Source organism: Podarcis filfolensis (genome assembly GCF_964270895.1).
Source record: "Podarcis filfolensis genome assembly, chromosome: 14".
NCBI classification, from domain to species: domain Eukaryota; kingdom Metazoa; phylum Chordata; class Lepidosauria; order Squamata; family Lacertidae; genus Podarcis; species Podarcis filfolensis.
In genome coordinates this window covers 4421067-4434743 of record NC_139616.1, presented here as the reverse complement: position 1 = coordinate 4434743, position 13677 = coordinate 4421067, and the positions used below count along the sequence as shown (strand labels likewise).

At 44.3% G+C, this 13677-nt stretch overlaps 1 protein-coding gene across 5 annotated transcripts in view; it reads right to left on the bottom strand.

Annotated features, from left to right (window-relative positions):
• The window catches only part of TLN2 (talin 2), a 171130-nt gene that overhangs the window by 92200 nt on the left and 65253 nt on the right, over positions 1-13677 (bottom strand). For all 5 annotated transcript variants that reach the window (XM_083586092.1, XM_083586096.1, XM_083586094.1 and 2 more), the window contains exons 4-6: positions 13336-13465; positions 11297-11449; positions 1782-1924 (exon numbers count right to left, since the gene is read on the bottom strand). In XM_083586092.1, coding sequence (XP_083442218.1) covers positions 1782-1924; positions 11297-11449; positions 13336-13465 — 426 coding nt within the window. The remainder of the gene's footprint in view (positions 1-1781; positions 1925-11296; positions 11450-13335; positions 13466-13677) is intronic.

The window sequence follows — 13677 nt, the reverse complement described above, 5'->3', positions numbered from 1 at the left end:
TGTGGAAAAGCACTGTGGCTTGGTATTGCATCATCTGATGATGTCACTTGATGGCTCACATCTGAATGCACCACTGAAAGACAGGTAGCAAGTTTAAAAAACAGCTTTTTAGTAGTTTCTGGGGAAACAGAAGATGTACACAGCTTTGTAAATACTGACACGGAGGTGAAGAGCATTAGGTGTTATCTGGAATATTTTTGATTATTTGATTAATTATTTAATTTCTATACCATTTAATATATTGAAAATATATCTAAGTGGAGTACAAAAAACTGAAGCTACAAGAGACAATTTAAATAAAATATTACAAAAAATGTAAAAATGTTGCATTAATACTAAATTCTATATCTATCTATCTATCTATCTATCTATCCATCATTTCTATCATCTTCAGGCACACGCTCCCTCTCAGCCTCTGGGTTCTCAGCCAGGGTCCAAACAAACTCTAATCTCACTCACAAAAATCTCACAATGAGAAGAGTTCCTGGAAACAGCGGACATCACCCTAGTCTCCCACGTTAGACTTGCTTTTTATGGACAGGCCCAAGGTGAATGGCACTTCCTCGGGCTGCCCACAGCTGTGTCCCATTCACTCTCCACTCCCAGTTCCAGGGGCAGCAGGTTTGTTGAGCTTCCCAGGGGCTCCAAAGCGTGGGAAAATAGTACTATGCAGTACTATTAAATATGGACTCTAGCTTGACGCACTCGCGTTCCCCAGTGAGTTTTCACTCTTCTCTTTGCGTACCCCACTGTAACATCTTAATACAGTGGTACCTCAGGTTAAGTACTTAATTCGTTCTGGAGGTCCGTTCTTAACATGAAACTGTTCTTAACCTGAAGCACCACTTTAGCTAATGGGGTCTCCTGCTGCCACCACGCCGCCGGAGCACGATTTCTGTTCTCATCCTGAAGCAAAGTTCTTAACCTGAAGCACTATTTCTGGGTTAGCGGAGTTTGTAACCTGAAGCGTCTGTAACCTGAAGCGTATGTAACCCGAGGTACCACTGTAAAATATAAAGAGGAAACAACAACAAAAACAATAGCTTTGTGGTTCAGGGGATGCGAGAGGATATGCAGGGTATGTGTGTGTGCGCGCATGAGGAAATGCTATCTGTACTTGATTTGGGACAGCATGTTCACACATCCATGCAGTCGTCAAGTCTAATTGTCTATAGCCAACAGACATTATAATATAAACATAAAGCGCCTATGTGCAAAACACAGAGGCCAAAAAATTTGGTCCAATATGGTAGGGATAAACCCTCAGAATACAAATAGACAGGATTTAGAAAATTCCTTTAGTTTAACACTTCCCCCTAACATTTAGCATTAAAATGATTCAAAAAGGCCCCCTTATCTTATTTTGCAGCTAGTGGAAATAAAGGTACCTTATTAGCCGAAGAACTTATCTATACAAGCCAACAGTCAACTTATCTTAAAATTGTCTGATTTGCCTCCTAGGAAGCTCTGAAATGGAAGAATGAACATAACCCTTCATGGATTACATAAAGGAGAAAAAGATATAATGTAGCACACCTTCCATTTGGCCTGTTCTACAGAAACAAAGAACATTCCTTTCCTGGCCTATTAGAAAATCCAGCCCCTTGGTATTCACACTTGTAAGTCACCCCTGGATGTTGCTGTGAACAAGTGATAAACGTGTATGTCTGAACTGTAACTCAAAGGCTTCTATCTGTTCTGATGGGATAGCTGGCAAGGAGAGTAGGGCTTGGCTTGTTGCAGAGCTGGAGAGGGATTTCTTGATTCCAGCTCTAGCATACCTGAACATAAAGCAGATTTAATTGAACAGGGTCTCTCGAGTCCACATTCTGGTCCGAGTAGAAGAATTTGCGTCTCAGCAGCAGCGTCTCGTTCTCGTCCACTCCTTGCTCCCGAAACGTTCGACTGTGATCTAACCAGTTTACTAAGCGGAGAAAGAAAAAAAGACTTACAATATGCACGTTACTATCACTCAGTCTCTGCCAACCTGATCCCCTTTGGACTACAATTCCCATCAGCTGTGCTAGCAGGGGCTGATGGGAGTTGTAGTCCAAAACATCTGGAGGGCGTCAGGTGGGCACCTTTCTTTCTACCTCTTCTTGCAATTGCAAGAGCTAGGCATTCCAACCAACACACAGACACACAGACACAGACACAGACACAGACACACACACACACACACACACACACACACACACTGAGAAGTCAGTATTTCAGTAACATAGCCTTCCCCCACCAGGTGCCCCAGGTGTAGCTTGCCTCCAACTCCCATCAGTCCCAACCAGCATGGCCAGCAATTGGAGAGGGTGTCTGGAGCTCTAGTCCAGCAACATCTAGAGGGTACCTGCTTTCAAGAACATGAAATGAAATGGCAAATGTCTTGTCTATAATTTGAAGTATATACCAACAATGGATATACAATTATGTAAACTTCTAAAAGAGTCCAAATGGTAGATACACATTCCGGATAACTCCTCAAAAGGAAGCCAACTTCATTGTCTGCATCCATCTGTCTCAAGACAGTGCCTCTGGAGGTGAAGCCAAACCGCTGCATGAGCAGCACCAAAGTGACCTCTCATGGGACAAGTCTAGTAGTGTCCACTGAGGTCTGGGGCTGCCTCTCGGCTTTGCTGATGGGGTCCAAAGGAAAGCAGAGCAATATGTTTGGCACCAGCTTGGCTGCAGGAGTTGCTGGAAGGAAGCGTACAAGGCGACATCCAACCGTCTTAGGAACTCCACTCCAGATTTGTTTACTCCTTGGTCTTTTCTCCTCCTGAAGATATCCCGCAAGGCAGCAGAGGTTTAGGATAATAGTTTTCCTTCTCCTAGATGGGCTCCCCAAGTAGATGAGCCTCAGCTGCCCTTACTTCCATCTACAGCACATGCAGAAACTGCCTGCTTAACTGTTGGACTCACTATTGGTCCTGTCCACTCAATCTGCCACAGCTGGTCTTCGCATGCAGGGAAAGTCATTAACTCACTGAAGGTTTGAGACCGGCCAGTTGAAGCCACTCCTGGGGTGCGGCCACTGTTGCTACATACGTAGTATAGTGGTACCTTGGTTCTCAAACGCCTTGGTACTCAAACAACTTGGAACCCAAACACTGCAAAACCAGAAGTGAGTGTTCCAGTTTGTGAACCTTTTTGGGAAGCTGAATGTGCTCCCTTTTGAGTGTTACGCTTCCGATTTGAGTGTTAGGCTGAGGTCTGTCTGTATTTTGCATTTTTGTCGTTTTTTTGTTTAGTTTTTGTGACTGTGTAGAACCCAGTTCAGCTATTGATTGATTGCGTGTGTGCGTGACTGCAGTACATTGTTTATTGCTTTCATTTTATGGATCAATGGTCTCGTTAGACAGTAAAAATCATGTTAAATTGCTGTTTTAGGGGTTGTTTTTAAAAGTCTGGAACAGATTAATCCATTTTGCATTACTTTCTATGAGAAAGCGCGCCTTGCTTTGGAATGCTTTGGTTTTGGAACGGACTTCCTGAACAGATTAAGTTTGAGAACCAAGGTACCACTGTATTTATCATTTGTATATACAATACCTGTATTCCAGGAGGCATTTTAAGTAAGTTGTATCAAGCCAATTTCACATTCTTACCTGTGGCTTTTTATTGATTTAAACCATGTGCCATTTTATTATTGATTTATAAACTATTTTATGGTGAAAAACCATCTATAAATATTGGAAACAATAACAATGCCAGGCACTTAGTTAGCATTGTATATAATCCTCACAACAACCTTGTAGGGTAGGGCAAGGGCAATACAAAAACTAACTCCCAGCCCCAAACAAAACTGAATCTGCTTTAATCAAATACCCAAGCAAATTCTCTTTATATAGCAAGTTAGCGGCAGCTTGTTGCCATGTGTCTTTGACTGCACATTACATATAAGCACACATGTATGCCTGTGTATTGGAACACACGTGTAATGAAATCTTTAGCTTGAAGCCACGCTGTTCTATGAGGATATTACACTGGGCATGACAGGGGTAGCCCTCCAGATGGGGTTGAACTACATCTCTCATCATCCCTGATTACTGGATGGGGCTGATGGGTGTTGGAGTCCAACAACATATGTTGGAGCGGGGAGGGGGGATGTATCACTCTGACCACCCTCCATGGAGGAATTAGTCCTCAGACGCCAGACCAGAGAGTAATATCAAAGAATGTGCATTTTTATTTTGATGTAGAAATATTGTTTATTATGCAGATTGTTGCAGAATGAAAAAGAATTCATTAATATAAGACAGTTTTCAAAATGAACCAGCAGCAGAAGTACAGTTGGGGCAGTCTGAGGTGGAAAGAGTAGTGGCAGACTGTGAGCTCTCAAATTTCGGTGGCGCCCTGAGATGCTAAAATTCAGCGCCCCCTTGGCACTTGAGCTCCGTTCTACAGCATTGCTGTGGCGACCCCTGCAGCACGGTGCTCAGTGCAGCTGAACTGGTCAAGCTACCCTAAAACCGCCCCTGGAAAGCGTCACCTACCAAATACACAGAAAACACAGCACACAAAGGAGGCAGCAGACAAACAAGCAGAGCCTAATTGGTAGACAGAGGGGGAATAATTATATACGTGCCCCCCAGCATGGCTAAACAAGAAGGCTAAAGGGGAAGGGAAAGCAACAGTATTCCCCCTCCCAGGCCTGATAGAAAAAAGCAGGGGCCCAATCCAGAGACCCTTCTTGGCACCAGGCTGACAAGAGTTCCCAGGCCTGGTTGCGATGGGAGAGGTGGGCTTTAAAGCCCTATACGGCTTAGGACCCTCGTACCTACGGGACCGCCTCTCCTGGTACGCCCCACAAAGAAACCTACAGTCTGCAAATAAAAACATCCTGAAGGTCCCAGGCCTCAGAGAGGTTAGGCTGGCCTCAACTAGAGCCAGGGCCTTCTCGGCAGCAGCTCCAATCTGGCGGAACGCTCTGTCACAAGAGACCGGGGCCCTGCGGGAATTGACATCTTTCCGCAGGGCCTGCAAGACAGAGCTGTTCCACCAGGCCTTTGGTCAGGGCGCAGCCTGACTCCCTCCTCTGGCAACCTGCACAGAGTTTTGCTTAATGGTCGCCTTCAACTTGATTTTAATTAATTTTTATAATGAAATATTTTTAGAATGTTGGTTTATTTGATTGTTTGATTATTTGATTGTTGTTAGCCGCCCTGAGCCCGGCTTCGGCTGGGGAGGGCGGGATATAAATAAAATTTTTTATTATTATTATTATTACTATGTGGACTCTGGAAGTCCCTGAAAGCCTGTAAGGTTGTGAAGCTTCTTTGAAGGGAGGGAATGCAGGCAACGGCGCAGTTGCAAAGGTGTCTAAGTGAACTGAGCTTGCCATGAGAAAAATGGAGAAGAGAAAGAAATGCCAGGGAGCCTGGAAGGAAGGGTGGGCAGGAGGACTAAAGCAAAGGGGGTTGGGGCAGCCCTTGTCCCACCATGTAATCCTCCTCCTGGACCTGCAAAATAGACCTGGGGGAAGTGTGCCCCAGATCTAGCTGGGGAACTGTATTATAGGTCAATTGCAGTTAAAGTCATCTCTCCCCCAGCATAGCAAAGGAGAGCAGGGCTTTGATGGGCTCCTAAGAGTTGCCACAGGTGTGCAAGGAGCAGAGAGTGGCCAATTTCTTGTGTATATCTCCGGTGGAAGGTTCCTGTCCTTAAGAAATGCTAATAGTTACCAACAGATTGACGGTCAGAGCCAATGCTTTACAGGCGGTGTTTTGTTGCCCCTGGGCTCCAAGAGGACTGGATCCTTTGATTAAGTTAGGAGTTAGATAATAAGAAAGATAATTTGCATGCCCAGGGTTCTTAAGCTTGTATGCCTACATCATTAGCGTACCCCATCATTAACCAATATAATACAGCAAATACTTTCGTATCCTTCTGCTTTGTCAGCCTTTCACAGACAAAACTGAATCAACTGAATCAAAAATGTCAAGGCATTTAAAGGGAGTTACTCAGAATGCCAGCAAGGCTGAGCACCTTGGTAACAAGTTTTATCACCACCACCAGAAAGCTCTGAAAGCAAAGAGCACGTTATTAGCCTAGAGATACTTTACAGGAGCATTTTTAAGAGCATTCAGAGTTCATATTTTGGCAGGTGGGTGTTTATTTATTTCATAAAGTTTATGCACTGCTTGATTGTGAAAAGCCTTAAAGCAGTTTACAAAAGGAATAAACCAATGAAACCATTGTTAAAAACAACTGTTTTAAACATTAGCAATTAAAACCAACAATAAACAAAAACCAGCTTAAAACACCTGTGTCACTGGGTTTGTAGCCAATGTTAGTCCTGCTTGGAGCAAACCCATTGAAATGTATGGGCATGACTAGCTTAAGTACATTGATTTCAGTGGGTCTTCCCTAAGTAGAACTTAGCTGGCTACAACCCATAATTTCTATCATCCATCGGCAGGGGTGTTTTTTTCTGTTGTGAGGAAAGTTGCCACACCCCAGACTCACAACTACATACTGATCTATGCAATCCTCATGATTATGGCATTTGTCTGGAAAATGGAATTGGGCCAATATCCTGTCCAGGAACTATCAATATTGCATAGTTTACTGTCATTGCATCTAGGTATTCTGCACGTGCTAAGAATTATATGGAAATGGATTTGGCCTTCAGAAGCCCTTTTTAAAAATTAACCCAAGAGGTGATTCAATGCCGCAGTCTCACTCTGCAGTCATCAAGCTCCTTTGAGAGCTGGCCTGAGCACTCAAAGCCTCACAGCACTTCCTCCGCATTCCCACAGAACTACATGACGCCTCGTCCTCCCTGGCTGGAAGGATTCCAGTTATGTGGGGAAAACACTCAGCCCTGGCTGATTGAGCACGACAGTTGCCTGTCCATGGTGGGAAGGACCTTTCTGAGTCCCTGGCCCTGGAGAGCAGCAACCAATACTGGGCCGGCCGGGCCAGTCTGAATGGACATACGGCAGCTTCCAAGCTTCCTTGAAAGCAGCTGAACCATGCAGCAAGTTCCAACCTTTAGGGAACACTTATTTAGTTAGTTCATAAAATTTATATACTGCTTGATTGTAAAAACAAAACAAAAACCAGCCTCAAAGCGGTTTACAAAATGAATGTAACAATGAAATTATCAGTAAAGACAGTTAAAAACAGCTGTTTAAAACATTCAAAAAAAATAATAATAATAAAAATCAACAGTACACTAAAAACCAGATTAAAAAAACACGTCAAATTTCTGCTTATCTGTATAGGCTTGCCTGAACAAAAATGTTTTTAGCAAGTGCAAAAAAAGTGTACAGTGAAAGTGTACAGCCTGGTGTCAATAGGCAGGGAGTTCCAAAGTGTAGGTGCTGCCACACTAGAAGATCAATTTCTTACAAATGTGCAACGAGTATTATGTGGAACCTGTACCAGGGCCGGTTCTGCAGACTGAAGCAGTTGAGTGGGCATCAGTGTTATACATCATATATGCAGCTCATGCTGAATTAAAGTTAAAAATGAACAGGATCACTGCAAAAGCCTTGTTTTCGTCTCATTTGACCTATTATAAATTTGCTTTGTTTCTCCTTTGCTCAGTTTTGATTTTTAACTGACAAGCAACTCTAAAACCTGCATGGGAGGTGAAGCTAGGATACACTAATGGAATTAAAATAAAATCAATAAAATAAAGAAGTCCTTGCCCCTGCCAAGTTGTGCATGGTGAATTATCATCTTGGATCACTGTCAGAGTTACAGAACAAAGTGAGGATTGTTTTAGCTTCCTTTGCAAACACTATTGAGATTTTGGACTGCAGATTCCAGCATATGAAAGCAGCTCACTGCGTTGACCTCCAGCATCTAAGGTGAATAAGGCGACACACACACACACACACACACACACACACACACACACACACAGTCCACACCTAAATAGCACTTCTTACTCTAGTAAGAGAAGTGGGCAGCAGGAGACCCCAGGCTGCTCAAAAGCCATTTCTAGAAAGGGGGAAGGGCAGCGGGGGAGGCAAGGAAGGAGGAAAGGAGGAGGATAAAGAATATGTATAGTTGTTGCCTGGGAACCTCTGTTGTTCCCCTGCAATACATAAAGGATCCTACCCTTGCATGCCATATCAAATCAAACAGCTGATTCTGGACTCTCATTCGCCAACCTGGTTTAGTCCACACTTATAGGCACACACCAAATAGGTGGGGAAACGTCTCTGTATTTTTATGCTCAGATTTACGAGCACATGTGAAAGGCGAAAGGATGGTGTGATCTTGGGTATGCAATTATATTTATACGGCGCCATCAGGGTGTGCCTAGTGCATTGTAAAAAATGGAAGAGAATATCACCCTCAACCATTTTGCCCACCCACCCACTGCAAAGCTCAGAGGATAACCTGGGCAAGGTGTCACCATTCCTGCAACAGGTTCTTCTGGGTCAGAAGCCTTAGCGTTGCTAGAATCTGAATCTCAAAAGAATCAGTCCTAGAGATGGTCCTTATCACCCACCTACAGCTGCAGAACAGCTAGCTCCTTGGAGGGTAAGGGGGGTCACACAAAGCCCAGGCCAGCCATCTTCCATAAGACCTCAGGAAGGCTTCTGCAACTTGCTGAAGCAACAGTTCCCTTCTAGGCAGGGCTCTGTCCAGGGTCCTGACCTCACCTAGCTCAAATGGGGCTCTGCTGCATCAGCTGCTATGTTAATGAGGATTCACAACCATAGAACCTGCTCCCTGGACAGCAAAGGTCCCAACCCCAAGGAGCATGCATGGTAAAATATCAGAGAAAGCGGTGAAGGCAGGGGTAAAACAATGGAAGCAATGTGCAGTTGTTTCTGTTGGATGGACTTTGGGGGCTTAGCTACCAAGGGCTCTGGATGGTGATTAGGGGGGTTGTGCAAAAGGCTTTGTGGAAGCAGCAGTCAGAAGCAGCGCTTACTGTACAGCAGGACCAAGATTTATAAATAAAGTTAAAGTATTTTCCAGTTTCCCAACACATTCAAACATCCATGTTCTTCAACACCGGACATTCTTTAACATTTATGCACTTAGGGAGACACTGGCCTGGTTCACACACAGTGCTAATCTGTGGTTTAGCAAACTGGTTTAATAAACCATAGCTTGCTTATCTTAATCCTTCCTAACTATGGTTTGTTTATTGCAAACAAAAAATGAAATGGAGCCACGGTTTCTTGTTAGGTTTAATGAACCTTAAGAATGCTGCAAATCTGGAAGTAGGTATTTTGGTTTGTGAACTTTGCCTTGGAAGCAGAACATGTTTCGCTTCCTGTTGAGTGTGTTCCATTTGTAAATTGAGTCCCCTCCTCTTTATCTGGGCTGGTTTGAATTAGTAGGTTGAATCTTCCTAATGGTTCATCCACTGATGGACAGTACGGGGATTCTAGGGTCAGCATATGAGCAGCATGATACGTTATGGGCCTTTGTGTCTGTCAGTGGGGCGATTTCCCTAAGTCCTGTAGCTTCTACATTATCTGCAGCCTCTTTGTTTTGTTGGTCCTTTTTCTGTTCTAGGGACCGTTTATTCTGGATCTTTTTTGGAGTCTGGGGAGAATCTTGTAAGTCTACTGACTCCCTTAACTGAGTCACAGTCCCCTTTTTCTGTGGGGTATTTAAATCGGGTCTTGTTGCTATGGAGAGGGAAGTTCCACTCCTCTGGCATTTGCTGTTCTTAGCTGAGCTCTTTATTGCACCAAAGTAATTATTGTTCTTTATGCTTGTTCCTTGCGTCTTAGTTTGCACAATGGAGGGCACATACTGTCTTTAAAAACTCTTGTCAATAATATTTGGTACTTTGCCAAATGATCTCGCATGTGCAAAACCTTAGTTGGAGTTCTATTCTGGTGAAACTTGATAACTAATCTTTTCTGGTAGTTGTTCCTTGGCAGCCAATATACGTTTTTAAAGTCTAAAATTGATTGTTCACAGTGGAGAATTTGGCTCACAAGAAATACAAGACAAACTAGGGGACACCTAAATGCCCTGGCTAACACACCACCAATTGCATGCCTTCTTTAAAAAATCCAGTAGTAAAATCAGCAGCAACTAGGCCTTTGACCACCTTTGAAAATCTTCTCCTAACAACAAAGACACAAGGCAAAGGGATGGTATCCACAATATACAAAATACTGGTCCAAAATCTCACAAGCTCCCTTAACACAATCAAAAAACAATGGGAGCATGACATAGGCCATTAAATTAACCCCACCCAATGGACTAGAACGTGGTCTAAACCTCCCTTTAAATCTATCTCAGCCAAAAGAAGGGAACTCACACTGAAACTCACATACAGATGGTACTTAACACCACGGAAACTGGCGTTGATACACCCAGGAACCTCACGAAAATGTTGGAGAGACTGCACCTCTACAGGCACATACCTCCACATGTGGTGGAAATGCTCCCAAATCCAACCCTTCTGGACAAATGTCCTACAAGAGATATGCAAAGTAACTAAACAAGTATTGGAACTCACCCCAGAACTGGCCCTACTGAAGATTTTCCAAGATCCTATTGACCACTCACATTACAAAGAGCTTATGACCCACCTACTCTTAGCCTCATAGACTGGAGAGACCTGTCAGGAGTGAACAAGGACAACTGGTACCAAGTCGTATGGGAAACAGCCTTACTAGAAAAGCTAACCAACAAACTGAAACTGATACAGGGACAAATAGAAGAGGATACCTTCACCCTAGTATGGATCCCCTTTATCACATACACAGCCCAACAAGACAACAAGAACCCATCAACAGCATATGAATCAATTTGGCTTACTTGACCCAACAAGTCCTCCTCCCCTCACAATTGCAAACAAACCCCACTGCAGTCAACCACAGACAACCAACCACACCCTGCCCCCCCAATACCTCTCATTACCAAGGAAACATAATAAGAGAATAGAAAGAGAACATATCCAGTGGATGCTGGCACAATTCCCCCCCTTCTCGTCTCAACCTTATACTGCATACAACACTAATGTCTCACAACAAATGTAACTGATCTGTAGAAAACACAACCTGATAAAGAGACAATGTACTTTTGTAAACTAAGAAAACCTTTAACACAAATTATTAAACACACACACAGTCTGACTTTCTGCAAGTCAGAGCTACGGTTAATTCACTTCTGTTTTCAGAGACTGTCACCAACTTCAGTTTCTATTTATTCTGACAAGTCATAGGTTGGGAACATGTTGAGCATCCTCTGTAGGACCACAGTTGCCATCATTCCTGGCTGCTGGGCACACTGCCTAGGGCTGATGGGAGTTGGAGTCCAGCAAAATATGAAAGGCCACAGAGCTTCACTGGGGAACACAACTTACGGTCATCATCCGTGTGCAGCTTTGCCTTTAATTTCTCCATTTTTTTTTCATCTCGCAGCAGCGTCCGATCTTTCTTCAGGGTCCCTGTGCCCTCCTCTTTCTTTTCTTCGTTGCTCTCCTGGATTAAGGAGTATTCTTCGTAGTTGGTTATTCCTGGAATTGCAAGAACAAACTAAGCCTGCTTATTCAACACAGCTATTTGGTCCGAAACCACATCCTCGTCTAAAGCAAGCAAGAAAACCCCAAACACAGTTCTTTTAGAAGGCTGCTGCTCTGCCACGGGGAACTCCATGGCCTACTTTGGATGTAATGCTAGTTCTCAAACTTGGGTCCTACAACTCCCATCATCCCTAGCTAGCAAGACCAGCAGTCAGGGATAATGGGAGTTGTAGTCCAACAACAGATGGGAACGCAAGTTTGAAAAACACTGTCCTAAAGTCTGTTTAAAAAAGAAAAGGCCTCGCAGGCCAATTTAGAACATGAGACTGGGCCCAGGTGCTCCACAAGGCCTGCATGCTCATCCCTTCTCCTCCTTTCTCCAGTACAGCCACAAGGAGGAGTTTGGTAGCTTTCACTTCTGTTTTAGATTAACCACTTAGAAACAAGCCATGGTTTATGAAGCTCACTTAGTTTTTACTAACCACAGTGCTTGGGGTGTGGCTTAGCTCATTATAATGCTAAGCCATATTTCAGTCCCTGGCATCACTAGGGGAGGGATCTTACCAGTCACAGAGCTGGGAAAGGAAGCCCCTGTGGCACGAAAGCTCTCTCTCAGCCTGCAGTCATTCTTTCAGGCTGTGACAGTGGGAGATGTGGGAAGAAGGGCCCTTGCCATCAGCTCTGCTGAAAGACCAGCTCCATCAGGTGCATCTTACCCATGAAAGTTTCCATTCCAGCTGCTCATTATAAGAACTAATATTTAACTTTAAGAATTGGCTCCTGAGTTGGCTCCTGCCTTCCTCTCCCCTGCACATCCTTTTTTCCTTTTGTGCTGTGTCTTTTGGACTGTAAGCTTACAGGCAGGGACAACGTTTTTTTAATTGACCGAGCATAAGCTTCTGCAAGAGGCTTTTGGGCTGGAGAGTGGGGTACAGATGCTCTAAAGAAACAACTAAGAACACACCCCAGCAACATCCAGTGGCCGAGGGAAGGAGCCCTTTAGTTTTAGCTCTGAGTCACGGGTTGGCCAACATGCTGGCTGCAAATGTTCCACCTGGTAACACATCTTGGAAGAACAGAAAAATGAAGCAATTCGTGGTACAAGTGGGGAACCTAAGTTCCAAGGGCCAAATGTGGCCCTCCAGGCGTGCCAATCTGGGCCCTAGAACTGCCTGCAGGCCACACCCCCTCCTCCAACCTGCTCTGCATATCTTCAAGGCCTTTTGCCTCACTGGAATGCAACCCTGGACCATAGCAATGCCTCTTCCTTGCATGAATGGACTGTGGAGGTGCATGGGGATATAGAAAGTTTTGTATGACTTGTGTGCTTTTAACTTGGGCATGTGGCAAAAATAAAATTGAGGTGGAAAGGGGTCAGGGTTTTGGGAAAAATGACTTTGGCAATCCCACACTCCATTGAACCCAATGGATTTTGATTATATGTGATTTTGGTAGTAGGTGTGACCCCCTGGAACGTAAATCCTGCATAAGTTGTGGGCTTATTGTACAAAGAGTCACATCCATGGACCCCCCTCCACTTTTGTCTCAGACCCTCAAAATGTGGTCCATGGTTGAGAATGGCATTTCTCATATATTCGGGTGCATAACTCGGATCAGAAGCTCAAGTTTCCAGGACAGCCTTTTTTTTAGAATGGAGATCATGCACAAGGTTCAAGATCCCAACTGTTGTCCCTCCCCTCCAAATTCACCAGCAAGTTCCATTTACACTCACTTAGCACCCTTTCTTTTCTTCTGGAGTTGTTATTTCTACCAGGACAGACAGTAAAAGGTGAGGTTTAGGCCTGGGGACCCCAATGGCTATTTCTCCTCACAGGAAAATCTATCCTAGGAAATGGAGTTAACGGCACCCTTGGCCTCACCTATCCGGCTGCAAATGGTCACCAGCAATTCCCCCACGGTTTTAGAGTCGTCCACCATCACCGTCTTTACCGACCCGTCCAGCATCCGGATCTTCTGCGGCCTTTGCTTCTTCTTGTATTCCAAAATATCCTAGGAAGTGAGTCACAGGGACACTTTTAAGAATACGTCAGAGGCAGACCCAGCTGACCCTCCTAGGAGGCCAGTGAAGTTCCAAAAGGGGCTGGGTTTGACTCTTCTTCCATTGCACTTCCCAGTATGCAGACCCCTTTACGTCAAGCATCACCAGGCCACAATAAGACAACTTAAAGTCATTCCAACTGACCACAATTTCTGATATGAGG